The sequence below is a fragment of the Molossus molossus genome, unplaced genomic scaffold (assembly GCF_014108415.1).
Source record: "Molossus molossus isolate mMolMol1 unplaced genomic scaffold, mMolMol1.p scaffold_m16_p_7, whole genome shotgun sequence".
Lineage (NCBI taxonomy): Eukaryota > Metazoa > Chordata > Mammalia > Chiroptera > Molossidae > Molossus > Molossus molossus.
The window spans coordinates 96,560,716-96,584,235 of record NW_023425401.1 but is presented as its reverse complement, the minus strand read 5'-3'; the positions used below and the strand labels follow the sequence as shown (position 1 = coordinate 96,584,235).

Here is a 23,520-nt window from a genome sequence, read left to right as displayed (position 1 = left end):
CCGCAGAACAACGGCAGTTACAGTCCGGGGTGAATAATATAATTTTCTAAATGAAACCAGGAAGGGGAAAAAAGGCATGCAACATAAAAGGATTAACTGCTCAAGGACTTGGTTGGGGGAGGCAGGAGGATGGATCCCGCCTGACAATTTCATAAAGTAGCCATCAATTATTGAAATCGTTGTGACTTCTCAGGAGGCGTGCTGGACAGCAAGGGGAGAAAACACTGTGGAATTTTGAAAACCATAAATTAGGAGAGAGATGCTTGTTATCTGGGTTGGCAGTGAAACCTGCCTGTAGAGAAAGGAGCAAAAGGAAAAACGAAGTCCCCTAAACAGGAGGTGGTTCAAAATGCCCCTCTCGGAGGAGTCCAGCAGAACACAAGACTTTTCCTGTAAAAGTAATGGCAACAGTTATCTTAGGCATGGTGACAACAATTTTCTTACCACTGATACTAAAATGGAAATGTATTTATTTTCTACTAGGTGGGATTTGGTTCTTGTCTTTAGATGGATATTGTTTTAGCTTTCTAAAGGTATACTGGTGCTGTTAAAATCCAATGTTAAAACATTACTCGGTGCACGAAAAGGCAGCGGACTGTAAATAATACTGCAGGTAGGCTAGAAAGAGAACCAGGCCAGCGGGAGAGAGGCCCGAGTCCCACTCCTGGAGCTGCCCTTTATTGACTGCGTCACCTTAGGCAAGACAACTTGTTGAGCTGGACTTCAGTGACAGAGTGGGAGTCAACTTCCACCTCTAACACTTGACCGAAGTCTCATCTGCATGTGCTAAACACTGCCAACAGGAGCCGGGCCAAATTCATACTATGGTCTGACTATACACAACCAGTCTCATTAAATCGAGTTATGACTTACAAAGGGTATTTGTCCCATGTCTATGAGTTTGGTTACAACATCCCTTGTCTGCTAGGTTATGTTTCTGTCATTTAAGTGAACCAGCCTGTTTCTATATGCCAAGGACCTGCAAGAAGTAAGAAAGTAGAATTTTAAAAAGCTTAAAAGTTTTGCCATTATGTAAGTACTTGCATTCGCTAGACTAGCTCTAAAACAATTGATTATTCCACCCAAGTACAGGGTCTGCAACTGAGTTAGTATTCACGAGGCAAATCTGTCAGCAGTTTCGTGAGCCAATTAGCTGGGTTTTCCTATGTATATCAGAGATATCTAGTTGAGAAAGAGTAAACTTAGCTTTTAATCCAGTCACTTTCTATTATTACTATAAAGCTACTCCATAAAAAGGCAGACATTATAAATATATAACTAATCATATAAATATTTAACTGATGCATTTTAGACAAATATATGAACTATAGCAAGATTTTTTTAAATATAGCTACCCAGGGACTAATTAAAAACATTCACCAACTAAATTAGAATTACAACTTATCTCTGATTTCTTTTTTTGCACCTAAAGAGAAATCTTTAATTTGCTCTTATTTATGTTTTATACATCAAAAAGTTTCTCATCACTTACAGCTCACAAATTTCTTGGCATGCCGGGCGTTGGAGAAACTTCTGTCTGCACTTACCGTCTGGCCCCTCTGCCTGTACTTCCTCTACCCTATTAATTGCTTTACAGATGAAGGGGACCTCTCGCTGAAGCCTCTGAGCTGTGTCATGTTTACTGACATGCAGGTCCCTGCACGTTGCAGCAGGACGTACGCATCGCCTCCTGCACGCGCCGCCGCCCGGGCAGTGCGCATACTCCCACCGTCCTCACCCTCACCTGGCGAGGTCACTCCGGCTGGCCTGGCCACTTAACCTCAAGCAGCCAACAAGAGGCCCCACAGAGGGCCCCTGGCACCTCTTCCGGGAAACTGAACAAAAGCCTCTTCCTGGAAGACAAAGCTCTTGACAAAGCAGTATCTCATTTCCCACGAGCCTCATTCTTTTGGGTCTGGTTCCTTCTGTAAGAGACCCCTGGGGGAGGACCCTCAATGTCGTTAGCTCGAATGACTTGGTAAAAAGAATTATATTTGCTCTTTTGTCCCATGAATCCAGGTTTCCAGATAGCTAAGAGTTCTCACGGGTAAGAGCTGTTTCCCCCTCACACAGTTTCCCCCTGTTGTGTGAGCTGGAAGGAGACAAACTAAGTTCTAAAGGAGTCGAGCACCAGTGACTCCCTACGCCCATCTTTTCTCAGACAGAGACTCTAAGCCTGTGACACGTGGCCTTCACTGCAGGTGGACAGCATGTCTTCAGCAAGTTGGTTTGATTTTTGTGGGGCTTGGAGGGGAACGTTGGAGGGAGAGTATGTTTTTCCTAGAAAGGAATTCTAGGTATTTTTTTTTTTTTTTTAAAGAACCTAAGAGTATGTTTTTAAACAGAATCTAAAAGTTAAAGTAAATTATTTTTAATTTTGCCTTTTCCTTAGAGTCAACCATTACTCAGCATGTTCATGCTTCATTAAAACGCCACTGTACTGTGCTTGCTTATTTATGTCTGTCCTCACCCCACATTCCATTCACCCCCACAACTTCCACAGACAGCCAACATCTTATCCAACTGATTGGAAAACTTATGACCACCAAGAAGTATGCACACAGATGTTTACATCCTAAAAGGAAGCCACCAAGATGTCCTGCGATACAGGGCAAACAAACTGACAGATCTGTAGCACATGACGTGCATAATCCGCACCATGGAATACTGTTCAGTGATGAAAAAAACTGTCAAGCCAGGAAACGCCATGGATGAATCTTAGGCATGTTGCTAATCGAAGAAGCTAGTCTGAAAAAGCTAAATACTGTATGATTCCAATGACAGGAATTCTGGAAAAGGCAAAATTACAGAAATGGTAAAAAGATTAGTAATTGCCGGAGGCAATGTGGAGAGAGGAGAAGGGGTAAATAGATAATTATAGAGAATTTTGGGGATGGTAAAAACCATTTTGTATGGTCTTCTAATGGTAAAGTATGACATTATGTATTTGTCAAAACCCATAGAACTTTAAAGCGCAGAGAATAAACCTTAATGTACGCAAAATTTTAAACAGTCACTTAGGAGGTCTGGCCGGTGTGGCTCAGTGGTTGAGCATCGATCCATGCATCAAGAGGTCGCTGGTTCGATTCCCAGTCAGGACACATGCCCAGGTTGTGGGCCTGACCCCCAGTGGGGGGGCATGCGGGAGGCAGCCAATCAATGTTCTCTCTCATCGATGTTTCCCTCTCATTCTCCCTCTCCCTTCCTCTCTCTAAAGTCAATAAAAGAAAAAAAAAAGAAAAAAAAAAGTCACTTAGGAGGTTAAGGAATCCCAGGATGGAGTGCAGAATGTGACCAAACCATCTAACTGTACTGCAAATGTATGAACAACCTTCTGGAAAGGAGTGGGAGAAAAGGCGCTGACCCAAGTAATTTTGGAAATTAGTAGAGTGTAAAACTAATGGCAAAAGGAACTGTACATAAGGACCACGTGCTGGTTGATGGGAGTCGTTTCCCACAAGCCTGTGGGTTCACAACTCTAATGTTACCATATATGTTGCTGGAATTGAACAGCTGAGCAAACAACGGGAATTATGAAAGGCAGAGTTTTCGCTGTTAAAGAAGGAGGTTACAGATAAGCAAGAGGATCGGAGGCTAGAATGATCTATGCAGTAATGCATTAGAGTTGGAGACATCGGTATAAACTCATTTTTAGCTTAATAGATAGGTTCAAGTGGCTACACATAGGAATATGTGTAGATATGAATATATACAAGGGTTAGTATACAGACCCATATTTATTTCCGCTCTCTGTCACCTGAGAGGACCCAGAAGTAATGATGCCCAAGTCCCCAGATCCAGGTTGCCAAAACTATTCTCCAATAACAGGAATGAGCTCCTTGGAAAAATGGCTGTTTCTAGAGCTGGGGTATAAAATATACAGATGTAGTTTGGAGCATCTCGTGGTGCCAGAAAATTAGTGCTAAAAATCACAAAGCTCGGGATACAGGATTTGAGTGCCAAGTGAAACACCTCCCCATGGCTAGAACAATTTGAGCAACAAAATAAAGTAGTATTGGATTGTAACCTACCGTGTACAATAAAAATCTATGAGTCCATGCTGATAGAAATAAATGGCTGAGTAAATATAAAAATGGAAGAGAAGAGCTCTGGCCGGTTTGGCTCAGCAGTTAGAGCGTCAGCCCGAGGACCAAAGAGGTGCGGGTTTGATTCTGGTCAAGGGCATGCATCTTGGTTGTGATTTGATCCCCAGCCCTGATTGGGGTCGTGCAGGAGGCAACCAATCAATCTCTCTCTCTCTCTCTCTCTCTCTCTCTCTCTCTCTCTCTCCCTCTCTCCCTCCCTCCCTCCTTCCTTCCCTCCCTCCCTCCTCTGTCTGAAGATAAATGGAAAAATATCCTTAAGTGAGAATTGAATAGAAAAAAATGGGAGGGAGCCAAGAGACACATGCGTCATGCAGAAGCATTCCAAGTACTTTATGCATATCCTCTGATGTCGAGGAGGAGAGCAGTGCCCACCCTGGGGTATGAGGGTCGTGCACGGTGCCTTCCTTCGGAGAGGAAACCACGGAAAGAGGGGATGAATCGGACCGTGCTGCCTCGGCCAGCGGTCGAGGTCGCGTGGACAGTGTTGACACATGCTGGCAGCGTGCTCACCTGCTCTGAGGCGAAGGGAAGGGCCTGATGCCTGCGGTCTTCCTCCCTAAACACGGACCGCAAGAAAGCCACCATGAGTCAAATCGGGAGCAAAACATCAGACACACCCACGCTGTAGGACATCCTAACACATGCCTAACCCACTCCCATGGCCCTTACAGAAAGGGGGAAGTCTGAGAACTGTCACATCTGAGAGGAATCGAAGGAGACAAAACAACGAATGTAATGTGGCGTTCCGGGTGGGACCCGGGGATGGAATAAGCGCATCAGGTAAGAAATGAACGAGGCAATCGGAATAAAGTGTGAGCTTTCACAAGTGAGAATGTATCACTATCGGTTCATTAACTGTGAGAAACACACCACACTAGTACCAGATGCTAACAGCAGGAAAACTGAGTGTGCACTGCACCGGGACTCCCTGTGTTATTTTTGTAGCTTTTCTGTAAACCTAAAACTTTTCTGAAATAAAAAGTCTATTTAAAAAGAAGGTCAAATGTTTAATGCTACTTCCCTTGGCAAACAATATAGGTTCACTTTTACGCAGCCTAGCCCTAGCTGTGTAAGCCAGAGGCCACCCTTTAACAGAGTGCTGACGACTTCCCTCTTGTTCATTCAGCAAATGAGTGCCTACTATGTGCCAGAGATTTCTTTGGTCTCTGATGCAAAACTGAAAGAAGCGAAGGAAAGGGGCTTGTTCTCGTTGGAGAAGCAGCACGTTAACTGACAGCCAGCCTCTCCCCGCGCGGGCAGGCTGCTCACTCTGGCAAAGCCCTGGAAGCCAGGGACAAACACAGCAAGCAAGGTCACCAGGGCACTTCTGCAAGCACCTGATAGGCAGCCTTGACCTTGGAATGACCAAGGCAAGAATAAATTAAAACACGCTTTGTGGCATAAAAAGGAAGAAGCAATTAAGCTCCCGCGGTTGAAATAGGGCACTGAGAAGTCCTGTGTGAGGAGAGGTTCTGAATGGCTCTCATTTAAGTGCAGTTATCTGAATGTGACTTTGTAGCTATTTGCAAGTGAATACTCAGGGAATTCTGGACTCCAAAGATAGGACCATCCATCATGGGAATAGTTGTAACTATGGAGGGGAAAAAGCAGATACGAACGATGAAGAAAAAGAAACTGGAAGCCCAGGTGGATTTTTTTTTCTCCTCAAAAGACTCTATTTCCAATATGCACAATCCAAAAAGGACATAATGACATAGATAACCTGTTAATGAGCTAGCTGCGTGTCATTCTTTCCCCAAAGCAGGACTTTAACTGACAGAGCTCCTGGTCGCCGCGAAAGGCAGTAAGTGAGAACCGCACAGCTTCATCTTGAAACAAAGGTGACGCTGCAGGCAGTCGGCTGCTCTGTGGACGGAGGTGATGAAGAAGCCCGTCCAGTCCCTGCCTGGGAAGGCTCAGAGAGGAAACCTGATGAGGATTTATGAGCACAATACTTATTCCAGAAAGTAAGCCTGTCTGGTTTGTTTGGCCAATTATGACCATCGATCAAACGATGGACTTAGAATGCTGAGCTGAGCAAGTCTCAGGGGCCGTGAAGTCACACTGGAATCTGTCTTCCCTTCGGAGCTGAATTACTGGGTCCCGCCTGGGCTGGCCTCTCCGACCCCAAGCGTTTTGCCCTCCAGTCCTGTCTGAATGGTCGAAGCTGACTCACCCTTAAAAGAGCATCCATTCCCCAGCCAGTGTGGCTCAGTGGATTGAGCATCATCTCATGGACTGAGAGGTCCTGGTTCGATTCCCAGTTGGGGCACATGCCCGGGTTGCGGGCTTGATCCCCAGTGGGGGGCATGCAGGAGGCAGCTGATCAATGTTTCTCTCTCTCCCTTCTGCTCTCTCTAAAAAAATCAATAAAAAAAATACTTAAAAAAAAAAGAGTATCCATTGAGGCACTCCCCTTCGCAATCCTGCACCTCCTTCTACTTCAAAACTGAGGACCTCCTTAAGAGTTTTGTGCCCGCTAACCTCACTTCTTCCTCTCCGCCCATTCCTGCGCTCTCCAGCCCAATCTCCTCTCTCACGAACAGACCCCTTTGTGTCTTTGCTCCGTTCTGTCCCTTGTCTGGGTCGCTGTCTCCTCTGCTTTCTCCATTTCTGCACATCCAGTGTCCAGTTCAGGACCTCATGTCTCAAGTTTCTGGAATTCTCTAGCCCATAGTGGTCTCTCTCCTCAACTCTTAAAGTGCCAAGCTTCCAATTCCCTACCTAAATTGGAAGCTCCTGAGAAGTGGGAATTATACGTTCAACTTCTTTGTCTCCGCATGTCCTTGTCTAGTGGAGCACAAGTGGGTGTTTACGAAGTCAGCGTGCATCATCTAGTTTATCGGAATTTCACCATGGAAATCACTCGTATTGTCGTCCCTGCTCCAGCAGGTGGGTCCAACTCTCACAGCCCATCTGAGAGCGCGTATGCTAAGCTGACGTACACGCTCATTTCTGAGCAGGGCAGACCCTCAAATAGCTGTTTTATGTGCATCATTCACCTTAAAGGGCCATTTAACTTGCAAACTGAGACAGTCTTGTTTCTCTCTCTTCATTTTCTCACTAGAACATCTCTAAGCCGGAGCTGCAACATGCAGACAGGACAACAATCACTTATGATAAGAACCTCAAAGATTCCCCGAGAACAGCAGTTCTCCATCCACAGCCTCTGGCTCCACCAGCCAGCCTGCCCGGTCACAATTCCGCTGCTCCAAGAGGACAGCCGTCCCCTGCCCGGGCTGTCGAGCCAGCCTTTCCTCTCTCCTCCGACTCTTTTGATGGGACATTCTTCCTCTTCTCTAGTGTTTAAGGAGAGGAAATAAATCTGAAGATGCCTTTGTTAGCAAGTGAAGCCAAATATGTTTCAGGCAAAGACGACTCTCTCAAGACCTGAGCAACAGAGTGTTTATGCAGCTCGGTCCCTGTCAGCAGATCTGTCCTAAGTCATTACCTCCTTGCCTGCTCCTCCACCAAGTAGGGGCCCAGGCAGGAGCCAATCAGCGTCTCAAATGCTCACCCCAGATGAGCCCTGTTTCTTAGAACAGTCTTGGTGATGACGAGGATGGGCACCCGTGGGCCTACCTTTCCCGAGAGTGCATGTCCACTCAGAAGCCTGGGCCAAAGCTGGGCTCAGCCCTCCGTCGGTCCTTCTGGAACAGCCTGCTAACAAGCGTCAAGGCTGCAACCACCCTCACACTCAGCAGGCCCTTGCCACACCCCTGCCCACGTGATCACCCTCGCACTCAGCGGGCCCTTGCCATGCCCCTGCCCACACGATCACCCTCGCACTCAGCGGGCCCTTGCCACGCCCCTGCCCACGTGATCACCCTCGCACTTAGTGGGCCCTGGCCACGCTCCTGCCCACGTGATCACCCTCACACTCAGCGGGCCCTTGCCACGCCCCTGCCCACGGATCACCCTCGCACTCAGCGGGCCCTTGCCACACCCCTGCCCATGTGATCACCCTCACACTCAGCAGGCCCTTGCCACGCCCCTGCCCACGTGAATACAGTCTTCCATTCCAGCTGATTCTTTTTCAACTGACTTCACAATCAATGAATTCTTGAAAAAGTTGCATCTAAATTAAATTCTGTTCCAAACACATCATGAGAGATGAAGGGCTATTGAAGAAAACATCTAGCATTGTAACTGGCTTCGTAAGACACAAACTCTGAGATCATTAATGTTCTACAACGTATAAGGCTGGTTGCGGATGATTTTCTGCAGACAAAAGAAAAATATTTCTTCATTTCTAGCCCCTCTGGACTTTTCCTAAAAGCCCAGTGCACAATATCATATAGAAGTTAGTTTATATATGCACAGGGTGGGGCAAAAGTAGGTTCACAGTTGTTTGTACAGAAAATACAGTAATTAATACAAAAAATAATAAACTCTGCTTCATGTACTCACACCTGTAAACCTACTTTTGCCCCACCCTGTATATATATATATATTTTTCCCCTCCCCTCGCTTTGCAGAAAGCTACTTATAGAAATGTAGTTAACCAGGAACTTCCTTAAGAAAAGTAGCCAACCAGACAAGATCCTATTTCTTTTTCATCCCGAAATAAGACTAAAAGTATCTGTAGAGGGTCAGGCTGATCACACGGTGAGCCGCCTCTGCCCGCAGAGAAACGCCCCCCGCAGCCTGCACCGCCGTCAGTGGAGGCGACCAGCTCCCTGGCAGCCGCCCACAACCGCACAGCCCACGATCCCCAGACAGGAGCGGGTCGGTCTCTGTCCCGACCTGTTAGAAGGAAACATCTGAAGGGTGCTTTTAGAACCTGAACACTCTTTGAACAGAGCCACTACTTTCCCACTCAGTTCATTTCTCTTTATGCTCAGATTTCCTAAGAAAGGTATTAGAATCCCACGTACACCGCCGTGGAGCTCAGGGGATGACGGCACTCGCGTCTGGGGTGTCTGAAGAACCAAGGTGCCAAGTTCGCCGACTGCGAAGCACACACAGCAGAGTACTGCTGCCGAGTCTAGATGTGAGTGGTCGTTCACGGAACAACTGTCTTTAGCCTAAAGGTAGTGAACATATTTCCGTAATCAACAGTGGATTAAACACTGCCAGGTTCTGACCCTGGTTATCCGATCGTGGTGACCGTAGACACCTAGTAAAACAAGTGACGCTTTCCACCTAGCAGGAGCAGCGGTCACAGGTCACATCGGAGGTGTTTCTCAGCACCGCCCCCTCCCTGGAACGCCAACGGGGGTCCTGAAAGGCGGGGCCACGTGGGTGAGCGGCCCAGTAACGCAGTTACGAAACGAGTGGAGACGCGGGCGGGCGTGGGGCGCTGCTGGACACGCGACCCGCCGCAGCCCTCGTCTAGGAGGGCAGCGTGGCGTCCACGGCACAGACAATGGACAGACGCTCAGGAAGGCAGTGGCCCGGGCTCGTCTCCGGTCACTGACGACGAGGAGACCAGATCCCCGCTGCGAAGGCGTTCCCTCCCAGCCACGACGGTTATTCCCACGTCAGCTATTTTCCTGAATGGCCGCGAAGAATCGCAACAGAAATTCTACCAGCATTAGACTATACTGAACCAGGAACAGAATTAATAATACAAAAATAACAACCGAGTACGACAATTTGAAGACAGAGATGAGCTCAAACCCCACGCGTCCCCGTCGTCGGGCGGTGCTCACTAGCTCAGCTGTCTCGGCCGTGAGCGGTGGGCGCCGAGAGCCACGGACACGACACAGCGGAGACGTGCGTCTCGGCTCCGTCTTCCTGGGTGAAGCCCAAGTGGCCACTAGTGGTTGGTTATTTGAGGCCCCTACTTGTCACAGAGACACCAAACAGTATTAGTGAGTGAAATAAAATAATAAGAGTATAATTCAAAGAAAATAAAAATGTAAACTGTGGGAAATATTCCTTTAGGTCTAGATAGACACTGAAGACTCAAATCAGACCCCCGGCGTTTTGAGTCTAAGACTTCTTTTAGCACAGTGAGACCATCAGCACCTCCTCGCAGAGCTTACAGGGAGGAAGAAATCAGCTGATCAGCTCTGTGTTCAACTTAATGATTTTCACGATGACTTCCAGCAGACCCTAAATGGCACTAATCTGGTTGCGCTAGTAAAAGCGAGTCTCTTCTGTGCCGCACAGTGGAATGACAACTGGCCGTGGTGCAAATATCACTCAAATGCAACCGTGTTCACATTGAGATCATTTGATGTGATGAAAATAATATGCTATTGCTGCTGGCCACACTTAGGAGACCAGCAAGAGGACTGGTGGTACCTAAGCTTAGCTGGAGAGAGAGCAACTTTGGGCATCAGTGTAATCATTTCTAGCAAATCAGTACACGGTGAGCAGCGGTGTCTACCAACCTTCACTTAGGCCTCGGCAGGGCTCCAGCAATCACTCAGCCTACCCAACGTGCATTTGGAACCCTGTTGACACCTAGAACTTAGCCCATTCTGGCCCCACTACCTCAACACAGCCCTGCCAGAGGGTCTTCAAGGCAAAGGTGGCAAATTGGATGCATTGCATTCTCTGTAACTCACTTCCAGTGATTGGCTGTAGTGCCCCCACCCAAATAAATCTGCACACAGATCCTCAGAACATGACATTGCTAGGAAATAGGGTCTTTGCAGATATAATTAGGGACTGAGATGACATGAGATAGTGCTGGCTGCAGGTGGGCCCTAAATCCAGTCAGTGTCCTTCTGGGAGCCAGAAGAGGACACATGGAGACACACATGGGAAGACCAGGCTGAGACAGAGGCAGGAATCAGTCAGAAGCCAAGAAATGCCGGGATGACGGACAAGGCTAAGGGTCCTGCTCGAGCCTTTGGGGGGATGTGGCCCCTGGAAATTTAGTAAGAGAATTGGAGAGAATAAAGCTCCGCTGTTTCAAGCCACCAAGGTTGTGGTGATTTGTTAGGGTGTTGCTAGGAAACTGGCTTCGTTGGTCATAAACTCTACACACTGCTTCTGGGCTAAGACATGATCAGCAACCAACCCCAGGTGGAGAAAGGAGGTGAAACTGTCATCTCTTGATGTCACGCAGGGCAGTGGGTCAACAGCAGGCGGTGGGAGAGGAGATGCATGCTGAAATGTGGACAGGGAGGGCCGGGAGGGGGAGCACTCCCCGTAGAAGTCAGAGGTCTGCAGAGGGGGGAGCTGGGGCCCACGCAGGCAACACCTGTCAGAGTGGCTAATGCTATAAGCGACACACAGCAACCGGCGGAGGGAAGGAGACGTGTTTCACAATCACTGTTCCATCTGATCATCACAAGTGACTCCTGGGCTGCTATGACACACTTTAGTTTCCTTGTTGTATAGAGGAGGGAACAGGTGCAGAGAAGTTAGCAATTTGGTCCTGGCCACAAAGTCTTCAGCTGAAATGCTGGGATTTAAATCCATTTGCATCTTCTTCCAAGGTTCAGATACCCAGCTTGGTTCAAGGATGAGAAAGAGCCCACTCTTCTAGACCTGACGGAATTAAAGAATGCCTCGACTACCATTTTCATGTGCTTTCCCTCGGGGCAGTAACTGAGTCCAGGGCGTAGGAAGTGGAGGCCAGTGGCGCTAATCCTGGCTGCACGCTGGGATCATCTGACACCTTCCAAAGCAGTGGTGCTCAGGCCCCGCTCCACATCCTCCACATCAACTGAGCCCAGTCTCTGGGACGGGATCTGAGCCATGGTGCTTGCAGAAAGCTCCAGGGTGAGTCTAATGGGCACTGCTGCTGCGAACCACGGCTCTAAACCCTACGGAGCAGCGGGCAGTGCCAAGGGCTAAGAGAAGAGAGCGTGGTGTTTGCAGGCTGGCTATTACCACTCCCCTCCTTGGAGGGAACCTGCCCAGGACTGGGCAGCGAGGAAAAGGAAAACATGCCAATTGTCTACACTTTTTACTTGCACAGCTTCTGCTTTTGCCTCCGATGACGCGGGAATTGGAGCCGAAGCATTAGGAAAGCCGCCCCTCAGGAGCCAGAGATGTAGGCTCATCCTGCGTTTGGAAAGAACTTGCAAAAATCCAGCAATGTGCTAGACTAGGAAGCAGCTTCTGCTGCCACTGTAAATATTGTTTTTACAACTGTCGGGCCTACATGAAACAACTTGCACCGTTCAGGTGGCTGGTGATCTGCACGACGCTGAGAGCGCGCGGCGGGAGAGCCAGCTCCAAGCCCCAGCTGGCCGTGGAGGAATTATGTAAGGCCATGCTTCGAGAACTTCAGCCTCTGTCAAAGTCACCTGGAGGGCTGGTGGGAGTCAGGATTCCTGGTGCCTGCCTGGAGTGGGGTGAGGTTCAGGAACTCGCATTCTCAGGCGCTCAGGAGATGACAGTCCCCGGGCCACACTCTGTGCTGTGCTGGCACAAGGCCGGGCTTCTTGAACCCTGACTGCATGCAGATCCCTGGCGAGGCCACACAGGTGCAGATTCTGACTCAGCTGATGTTCTTGTCCACAGGCCACTCTCTAGGGAGCACCCTCCACCCAGGGGTAGGGAAGACACAGGACTTGTACCTTTGTGCAAGCATTTAGATGCCAGGCAGCAGTGTGACAGGTAAAAGATGAAACCCTTCTGCATTAGCCCCTGGCTTTCTTTGGACGGAGGCACTAAAGAAGCAGTACATTACAGACGCTCCCAAACCACGAGAAGCAGGGAGCTGACGGGCTGCTTCCAGCCACTAAGGAGGGAGCAATTTGCAGACTCCTGCAGGCAGGTGAGGTGTGGGGGTCTCCACCTCCACTGACTGTTTCTGTGGCGCCATCCGAAGGCCAGGTGGTCGGACTCGGGAGAAATGAGGAATTCCTCGTTTCGAATCAGCACGCTTTCCTTGCAGGGTGTGGAAGCCAGCTTTTGTTCAGGTGGAACCTCAGTGGGGGAGGGCATGAGGCACAGTCAACCCTGCGCACAGGACAGCACGAGGCATGAGAACGACGGTCTCTGGAGGTAAGCACCGGCAGGAGTCTTACACCCAGGGCCGGGGTCCCGCACCCTGAGGTGGAGACGTGCACGTGCGTGACTAAGGAAGCCACCGTCAGCGCATTCATTGTCGCTCACTCGTCCAGGCGCTCGGCAGGGCGCACCTCTGTGGCAGACACTGTCGTCGGAGCTGGGGATACGGGCGAGAACCACCTGCCACAAACACCCAAACCACGCTTTGGGCACTGAGGCCAGAGATGTTGGTCCTATGCTTTCCCCTCTCTGTGAGACAACACAGGACATAAGGGATTTACAGCACTGTGTCCCTAACTTGGTGAGAACCCAGGTGCCCCCACCCCAATCTGCTGTAGATTGACACTTTAATAAAATACAATAGAATTTACTAAAAAAATGAAAATTTAAAAGCCACAAAGATAAACAGAACACAAATCCCAATATTTTACAATTAGATTCAACAGACGATGATCATTGCTTTAAGAGGGGTGGGGGCCTAAAATCTTCCTTTCATTTCTGTCCATCTCCTAGCAGACTGGGGACAAACCGCTTGCAGACAAGCTTACTCCCTAGGCTAGCTTTGGGTCGAACTCATTCAGAGCGTGGACTCCAGGGTTAGCTGCCCGGGTTTGAATGACAGTCCTGGTACTTGCTGGCTGCGTGACCACAGGCGAGTTTTATAATTTCACTGTTTCTGTTTCCTCCCCAGTTTCCACCTCCGCAAAGCTGTTGCTCATAGATGTAAAACTCAAGTCAAAACCTTTAAGGCTCGCAGAAGAGTCTGGCTCATAGCAAATGCTACTCAAGTGTTAGCTGCGATCATCGCTACTGTCCACTGCTGTGAATGCTGTACTCCCTGCTTCTAGTACTTCCAGTACTGTGCTGCTCTATCATTTTTGGCTAACCCAAAACAGCTCCTTCACCTACAAAACGGTGCTTGCAACCTCTTCCCTTCCACGAATCTGGTGCCGAGACAGGGAGAGAACCCACATGGAGGCACACGACCGCCACGGCCATGGCCCCTTCTCACCGACTCCCTGTGCCGCCAGGATTCCATCTCCGAGGGGGAAGGGCAGAGTCCGGGGTTCGCTGCGTCTGCACATCATCACACGATGTCAGCAGCACGGGACAGCGGTCTGCCACCCGCCCTGGAGAACCCGGCTGGGCGGACGCTGGGTGTGGCCCCGGCGGGTGCCATCCCTCCTCTACTCGGTGACCAAACAACAGCCTCGCAGAGGGGACGGCTTTAGGGGACGTTTCTATACTTCAGGTAACTGGACACTCAAGCCACCTGCACTTTTCACATCGCTCATTTCCCCAAGCTCCCTCATTCACCGCTGCTTGGAAACTCGGCTTAAATTTTTCAGAATGGTTTCTTAATTTTCCTTCAGATTAGTCACCTAAATTGGCTGGGGATAATATCAAGGTGACATGGAAACACGTCTGAGAAGCACTGAAACTTGAGTATGGGAAGTGATGTTAGAAAACAATTCCCAGCCATTACAAAGCAGGAGAAAGGCTCAAGACCGGCAAGAACATAACCATCACTGCATCTGCGCTCCAAATCTACGCCCGAGAATACTAAACCAACGTACTGAGATGCTCTGTTTTGCATTCTCATAAAATAAGAATTCTATGCGGAAAGACGGGGCAAATTACCAAATAAGCAAGCAGGTGTTTTTGGCTCTAAACTCAAATTTGGAGATTAATAACTTGAATGGCCTTAGTTTCAAGATTCACTCACTTATGTAGAACGACCATACTCTGACCAGGTCAGAAAGAGAGCAGGCCCCCTTGGAGTTCCTATCTGGCCTCAGAAGGGGCAGCTGACTTACAGAACAAGAGGGGAAACCACAACAAAGCAGTGGCCTGCGACGAGGCTGGGGGTGACCTGACAAGCACGTGGCACACCGCCCAGGGATGTGCTTTAGTGTGTGGCCCCGGCACGGCCCAGACTGTGGTCCACTAGTTATGAGTGTGATGCGTCTCTGCTACTCACACTGAGCAGTACCGTGTTCAGTGAGCCAGCATCTTTGGTTCACTGTGCTCTGGGGCGCATCGCTGTCTATTACGTCAGTGCCCTGGGCAGGTGGAAGTCTGTCTGTACAGCCTCCAGCATGACGCTGGGGCACAGCTCTCTGAGAGAGGAAGTGGATGGGAAAACGTAAACCAGTTTGTGTCGTTCTCCATCTCTCATCCTCCCCCCAACTCCACAGTTACTGGTTACTCTCAAAACTCACCCTCTGTGTCTATTCGCCCCCACCCATGTATCCACGCCTGCATGCATGCATTCAGTAGGCTACTGAGTACCTTCCTGCTGCCGGTACTGCACTCTGCTTCTGGAACTTCCATTGTAGTGGGAAAAGACAATACATAAACAAACAAGTAAGAAAATAAATTACATAATAATTACAGTTGTGTTAAGAAGAAAAAAATCCAAGTGTTTAAATAGCGACTAACTGGGGAGATCTATTTGGGATCCTGACAAGAAAGAGAGTTCCGTCCAGATGACTCAGATGGAGAAATACTGACGAGGCGACGCTCACAGGGGCATGGGCAGCCCCGGAAGAAGCACAAGAGCGTCGAGGCACCAGAACCAGCAACAGCAGAAAGCCGTCAAGGGGCCGGAGCAGAGGGTGTTGCCGCCTCCAGCGAGCGCTGGAGCTATGGAGGACGTGTCATCGACGGGGCTGCCGTGGAAGGACGCACCACGGCCAGCACCGTGACCCGAGGTGGAGAAGAAGGAGGTCAGCACCGTGACCCGAGGTGGAGAGGAAGGAGGCCGGCGCCGTGACCCGAGGTGGAGAGGAAGGAGGCCGGCGCCGTGACCCCAGGTGGAGAGGAAGGAGGCCGGCGCCGTGACCCCAGGTGGAGAGGAAGGAGGCCGGCGCCGTGACCCGAGGTGGAGAGGAAGGAGGCCGGCGCCGTGACCCGAGGTGGAGAGGAAGGAGGCCGGCGCCGTGACCCCAGGTGGAGAGGAAGGAGGCCGGCGCCGTGACCCCAGGTGGAGAGGAAGGAGGTCGGCGCCGTGACCCGAGGTGGAGAGGGAGGAGGGCAGAGATAACCCGACCTCTTTCTCCTCTCTGCTGCGGGGCCTCCTGTGGGTGGACGCTGCGCAAGAGTCACCTGGCAAGGGACTTCGGTGATATTTAATGTGCACAGAGTTGGACTTCGGTGTTGAGAATGGACTGGGGAGATGAGTGTGGGAGGGAAGAATGAAGAATAACCAGGGAAGGGGACCTACTTAAGTGGGAACAGTCAGGAAAAGCTTCCCCACGGAGGTGCCACCTGAACTGAGACTCGGAGAGAGGGTCCCGCCATGCGCAGAGCCAGGGGCAGCGTCACCCAGCAGAGAGACCAGTGAGCTCCTGCCTCTGCCGTGCTCCCTCCTCTGCACCCGCTCAGAACCGAGCCTCCCCAGGATCACCTCTAGCAGAGACCCAGGCAGCACGCGTGGGCCATTCCTCGGCGTGATGCTGTCATTCAAGTTCCGGGAGAGGCGACTGTCTCTACTCTACTTTCTTAAAACCACAGAAGAGTTTGCTCATAAACAAGGAGTGCTCCTCTCCAGGGCACTGCTCCCTGAGAGGCTCAGCGGTCTTGATTCCAATGTACACAGAGGGAAAACCAAGGAAGACACACTTAAAGGCGGGCAGGGCGGGCAGGGCGGGCAGGGGAAGCAACGGCGACTCCCTCCCCATCACGCGCCTCTTCTCTGCAGAGCTCGAGCCCCTACATTTGGAGATACCCTCATATCATGCAACCTACGTAAAAAATAAACATTTTTCCCCCTTAAATGAAGAAACACCATGAAGATTCAATTACAGTGTAATAGCAGTTAATGTATACCCATAATTTAAACTCATACACTCCTTTAGTTTTATATTTGCCTTTGAGTCACTGGGTGAAATGGATATAATATAAAGATCTCAAGCCTATTAATCCATATATCTACTGAGAAGTTATTTTATTTCTGTTGCCCAGAAACCATTTCTTTATATAGTTGAAGTAAAATTTTCAATATGAACAAGATCATCACTCGAATGGAATGATCTGACTTTTAAAAGCCAGTAGCGAGAAATTCACTGCTGCAGCCGGCGGGCCCGAGAATGGGTCAGCGGGCCTCCTGCTGGCAGCGGGTCGGCAGGCTGCCTGCCTTCCGCCCGTCTTTCCCGGCACGTTCCAGGCCAGTCCTGAGCAGCTGCCTGCATCGATGAGACCCACCGTCCACCATGTTCAGGGCTAGCCATTTTTTCCTCAAAGATCCTAAGGAATCGCCATGATCTCTACATTAGGCCTAAATTCCCTAGTGCCTATTTAACGTATTTCCTCTGGTTCTGTCCCGATGAATATAAAAACAGGTCATTCTTCCCCTTTTTGTGATGCGTGACTCCTGCCAAGGCCATGAGAGCTGTGGACAGACAGCAAGTTCAAGGACAGTGTTACCTGCAGAAGAGGCCGCTGCAGCCCCAGCACCTTCATGGTGTCCGCATTCGCCAGGATCTTCAGGGGGTCGGATGTTTTTGTGACCCCTTCAATCTCCTTGTTGATCTCAGTCAAGACTTGATTGAGAAAGATGTTTTTGATGTACACGGTGAGAAACTCTCGAAGAGGACACTGCTTGGCTGGGCCAAGTCCCAAGGCGTGCTCAACTTCCTGAATAAATCTGGAAGACAAACAGTAAAGTGGTTGTTTAAATGCATCAGAAAGATGGTTATAGAAATAGGACAAATCCACATGGATTCTCTACACTTTGGCTATTTCCATGGCGAGAAGCAGGGAAATTCCCAGAATTCTTAAGAGCTGGTCATCACTCTATAACAGTCATCTGTTTATCTCTCTCTCTCTCTCTCTCTCTCTCTCTCTCTCTCTCTATCTCTATCTATCCATCCATCCATCCATCCTATCTATAATAGTCATCTTTCTCTATAAATATCTATCTTTTAAACATATAAGTACTAATTAAATAGAAATAGGATAGAATAGAAAATGACTTCTAAACTAGGGTGGAAAAGCGACACAAAACAGTTTTATTAATTCAAGAAGTAAATATAAGCAGCAAAAGAAAACAAGATTAAAGAAAACAATTATGACGCAAATTTAAAAGCACACCCCAAATTTCTCACTGAGGTCTTTATATGTGTAGCTAGAAATGCTGAGAGTGAGCGAGCTAGAGAGAGAGAGAGACGGAGGGAGAGAAAGAGAGAGAATAAAGGGCATACTTTATCTATGATGACACATGAGTTGGGAGGTAACAAAAGTGAACAGGAGGGGAGATGGGGCAAAAGACTTCAACCTTATTTGTAATGACTTATTTCCTTTATTAAAAACACCGCATACATGGAGGATTGTTGATACCGCTGAAGCGCGGAGACAAGCGTGCAGGTGTTTGTCATATTATCCTCGGTACGTGTCCGTACCGGCAGTTCCTGCTTTGCATGCTCCTGAGAGATACAAAGCGAAGTTAATAATGCCTGTCCTCCAAACCCAGGATTCAAATTCCAGTTATCACAGATTGTTAACTGTGAGTGATGGCATAATGTATAAACTTTGAGGCTAGCTCTTCAGTCCAGAAACCTCTACATGAATAACTGATGTTCATCATGATCAATGATCAACCATTTCAAAGTGCACTGGTGACTGATCACTGCACATCTGTTATTCAGTTCAGATACAGACAGCCAAGTGTGCTGTGTGTTCCTTGTCTCCCAGTGATAAAACCATGTGGCATTTTACAAAGGATAATTAAAAGAGGGAATTGGCCAAAAACGATAAAAGTACAGAAAAAACTGAAAGTGGTAACAGTGGGAGTGAAATGAGAATTCATTGTAAATGAATTTACAGAAGAAAAAGCTGACCACGGGAATGTCGACACTGCCGCCACTTGAGAGGCAAATGCAGCCAGAGTGAAGGTGATCTTGACCTATATATGGGGAAAGTGGTTATGACAAAAGGGATGAAGATGGCCCAGAGGAAGCATGCTGGCCAAAAATGTCACATTATAAGAACTCTTTGAGATATTTCATGACATTGAAAATAAAATAATAATACACTGACGGTTGACCCAAACTTGGAAGGAGGTATGCCATTTCGCCAAGGCACAGAGAAGATGCTCGCTGTGTATCGTAAGTATACAATATACAAAGAGGGTGCAAGCATTGTTCCAACTACCCTTGATGAGATTTTAACAAATAAATACAGCACTTTATTTCTCAATGTTCCTAATACCACAGTGGATTAAGTACATTGCTATTTTTCTTATTTTTTCCATATTTTTCTATGTGTATTTATAACACTAAGAGAGTTTTTAACATATTGACAACATTTTTCAAGTCATGAAACAATTGTGATTTTCCCCAATAAGACTGCTCTGCATGGCCAATCCCACAATGCTATGCAAAGCAAGGGCTACCTTGAACTTTACCTTTTTCTCAAAAAAAAAAAAAAAAAAGAATAAAAATGAAATGAAATAAAAAAGACACCAAAATGAATGACTAACTGGGAAGATACATTTGCAATTTATATCACAGATGACAGATGGGGAAAAAATTGAAGAAAAATCACCAAAGGACACAGAAAGAGTGTATAGTGGCAGAAATACAGTGGCCATTAAACATAAGAAACTATTCCTAACTTGGTTCAGAATGAGAAGAATGGAGAGTACACCATCGAGATGCCATCGTCACACCCGTGCATCGGCCAGAGTCCGGAGGTCTGGGAGCATCCTGTTGGCCTACCTGTGAGGAGGCGGCACTGTCGAGGGCATGAAAGGAGGTAGAACTCTTACAAGAGGCGAGTGGGCACTATCATTCAAAACCACAAATGCACGTCTCTGACCCCGAAATCCTGCTTCTGGGAAATTTTTCTGACAGCCAAATCTGAACATGATTACACAAGTCGGCGCAGCATTGTTTTAATGGCAAAAGACTAAAAACAACTGAAAGCATTAATCAACTGGGGATCCCTGAAAGAAACCCTGGGGTCTCTGCACACGGGGATGCCAGCAGCGATGCACGGGCAGGCTTCCGAGAGACGCTGTTAACTGAGAAAAGACGCAAGGTGTCCATCAAGTGGTATTCAACAGTGTTTACTACACTAACTTTTGTGTGAGATCTATATATCCCCATTTGTTTATTATAAAGATACCCTGGGAAGTCTCATTAAAAACTAAAACTGCCCTGGCTGGTTTGGCTCAGCGGTTAGAGTATCGGTACGCAGACCAGAGAGCCCTGGGTTCAGTTCTCGCTGAGGGCACGAACCTCGGTTGCTGTTTGTCCCCGGTCCTGGTTGGAGTCGTGTGGGTGGCAACCAGTCGATGTGTCTCTCTCGCATCGATGTCCCCCCCCACCCCAATCAGGCTCTATCTGAAGATAAATGCAAAAATGTCCTCGGATGAGGATAAAAACAAAACAAGAAAACTAAAACTGAGTACTGCAGGAAGCAGGGATGGGATGGGGTCTGGAAGAGGAGTGGGAATGAGACTTTTCACTTGTAACTTTTTTGAATCCTCTGATTTTTAAAAACCACGAATATGTTAGCTACTCAAAGAAAATGAAATTAGAAAACATGAAAATCGCCTACACATGTCAGAGCCTACATTTCATTAATTGCTTTTTTTTTATCCTCAACGAAAACATTTTTGCATTTGTCTTCAGATAGAGTGGGAGGGAGAGAGAGGAAGAAAGAGAGAGAGAGAAACATCGACGCGAGAGAGACACACCGAGTGGCTGCCACCCACACGACCCCAACCAGGGCTGGGGACAAACTGCAACCGAGGTACATGCCCTTAGCGGGATTTGAACCTGGGACTCTGGTCCACGGGCCAACGCTCTAACCACTGAGCCAAACCAGCCAGGGCTCATTAATTGCTTTCTCACCAGACCACATTTAGAGTCTGGTGTGCAAAGGTTCCTTATGTTTAGCATACAGAGTTTCCTTCGCTTAATAAATAAATAAATAAATCGTGGTTGATCGTGCATATCACCAGTTACACACTCCGCTCCCTCCGGGGTGTGGCTGTGTGGTGGGAGGGGAGGAGCATACAGGGCTGTCACAGGGAGAAAGTAACCCAAAGAATGCAGGAAAAAGTAGCAACTAAGAAGTTGCTAGAATGAGAAACAGCAGTGAGGCTTGAGAGGGAAATAAATGCATGACTCAAAACAAAATATAATGGATCTTTAAGAAGAGTGAGTGGAAGCCCTGGCCAGTTTGGCTCAGTGGTTGGAGTGTCGGCCTGCGGATCAGAGAGTCCCAGGTTCGGTTCCCACTAGGGGCACGTACCAAAAAAAAAAAAGAGTGAGTGGAAGAAGGTGGGGAGAAATGAGGATATAAAGGTAGACGGTTATCCATGGCCATCGTTTCAAGATCTCCACACCCTGCTGACCTCATGTAACACTCAGAGAAACGCCCACAGGTACAACTTGCGCTCCTTGGTTGGCCTTTGAAAGAAAACCAGTCATTAATTTGCTAATGAGTAAATACAGCAAAGGTCTTATTTTATTATTTTTTAATATTTTAAGGATCAATCATCGGAATCTCTATTTATTCTTCTCAATGGGACTTAGAGAGTTTTCTGAGAAGTACTTCTTACATTTTTAAAATCTTTAACATTTATTAGAACAAAATGTTTAGTAGTCAGTCTGCTCCTAACCAGTGACAGAAGGCTCTAAATCATCCCATTTTCCTTGTTTCTCGTCCCTAAAATGTAACGCGGCGCTGAGCAGCACTGACGGCAGCTCCCACCACTTGGGCTGAGTGACTGCTTTCAAATACAGATCCCTGGTTCCCTAAAGCACACCCATCAGTCTAAAGTGACACGTCCAGGTTGATGTCATCTCCAACTCGAGGGGACCCTTTCGACATGTCTCCAAATCTGCTTTCAGAGCTGTGAGCCTCCCCCTGCGCACAGAGCTGTGAGGCCCCCCTGCGCACAGAGCTGTGAGGCCCCCTGCGCACAGAGCTGTGAGGCCCCCTGCGCACAGAGCGTGAACCGTGAGAGGAGAGAAGCCGGAGCTGTCTTCTCGGCCCCGCTTTTCCCCTCGTCAAGAATGGGCCACAGTCACGCTAAACAGGCAAACTACTCTTCCTAGGGCAGGAAGGGCACCGAATGAGCACCTGCCTGGGCAGCCGGGAGGTAGACCAGACTCCCGGTCACACTGTGGGAGGAGTCACTTAGGGAAGTCAGTGGCCAGAGCAGAACCGAGAGCAGCTTCTTCAGCCTCTGGGTCTTACTTCGTAGCCTGTAAGGTGGACACGGTAACACACAGGACTGTTCTAATGATTAAATGAAGAAATAAAGCGCAAGCACGCAGCACAGAGGCTGGCGCACAGTGCCCACTAGGAAAACGCAGCCGCCTGCACAGCTGACCGCAGCCCACGTGGCCAGGGCCAGGGCCAGGCATAACTGCTCAGGCTGTCTCGACAGCACGTAGTACGAGCACGGAGCAGGCTCGCAGGGTGCATTGGGTGAAGAAAGTGTTGAATAAAATAATTAACAGCCCTGGCCGGTTTGGCTCAGCAGTTAGAGCATCAGCCTGTGGACCAGAGAGTCCTGGGTTCGGTTCCCGCTAAGGGCACGTACCTCGGTTGCAGTTGGTCCCCGGCCCTGGTTGGGGTCATGTGGGTGGCAGCCACTCGATGTGTCTCTCATATCGATGTTTCTCTCTCTCTTCCTCCCTCTCTCCCTCCTGCTCTATATGAAGATAAATGAAAAATGTCCTTGGGTGAGTATAAAAAAAATATTAATCATCATAATAAAAATAATAATTAACAAATCCTTTAACTTCTACCCATAGTTCCTGAAACTAGGGCATGTCCTTGCTGACAAATAATGTCCTTTTCCCTAGAATTTGGACTAGAGGTCAAAATTTTTTTTTTGTTTTAAAGAATGAATAAAAATCATCCCATCTCGGCTGGTGTGGCTCAGTGGTTGAGCGTCCACCCATGCACCAAGAGGTCGCCAGTTCAAATCCCAGACAGGGTACATGCCCAGGTTGTGGGCCAAACCCCCAGTGGGGGGCGTGCAGGAGGCGGCCAATTGATGTTCTCTTCTCATTGATATTTCTATCTCTCACTTCCTCTACCTTCTTCTCTCTCTAAAAATAAATAAATAGAAAATCATCCCATACCACCCCCACCCCAATGTCAACAGCTGCCTCTCACTGACGAGCATTCTCTAGGCCCTGCCCACACCCCACATTGTTTTTTCTTACTTTGCACAACTTTACATTCTGTTTTTTCACGAGTAGCACAGACTCATTTGTTCCCTCCCCCAAATGAACACATTATTAAACCACATTGATGGGGAAGCATTTCTGCTGCCTCTCGGTTGTATCACAGATAACCCCGCAGTGGACATCTTCACTTTGTTTCTGTTGCCTTCTTCCCACAAGTTACTGGGAGGAGCTCCTCGTCGTTTTTCACGGGTGCGTCTGTATTTTATTTCCCCAAATTCCCACAGTGTAGGGCATGGCTCCTTTCCCCAGTCAGGTGCTTTAAACATGATCTGTCG

At 48.4% G+C, this 23,520-nt stretch overlaps 1 protein-coding gene across 9 annotated transcripts in view; it reads right to left on the bottom strand.

The window, feature by feature from the left end:
• EXOC4 (exocyst complex component 4) overlaps nt 1–23,520 on the bottom strand; it is a 761,664-nt gene that overhangs the window by 198,407 nt on the left and 539,737 nt on the right. For 5 of the 9 annotated variants that reach the window (XM_036247077.1, XM_036247080.1, XM_036247079.1 and 2 more), the window contains exon 11: nt 17,457–17,676. In XM_036247077.1, coding sequence (XP_036102970.1) covers nt 17,457–17,676 — 220 coding nt within the window. Of the gene's footprint in view, nt 1–954; nt 980–15,286; nt 15,356–17,456; nt 17,677–18,368; nt 18,455–23,520 lie in introns of those variants that run through there. The other 4 variants (XM_036247083.1, XM_036247082.1, XM_036247091.1 and 1 more) reach the window with 4 other exon arrangements.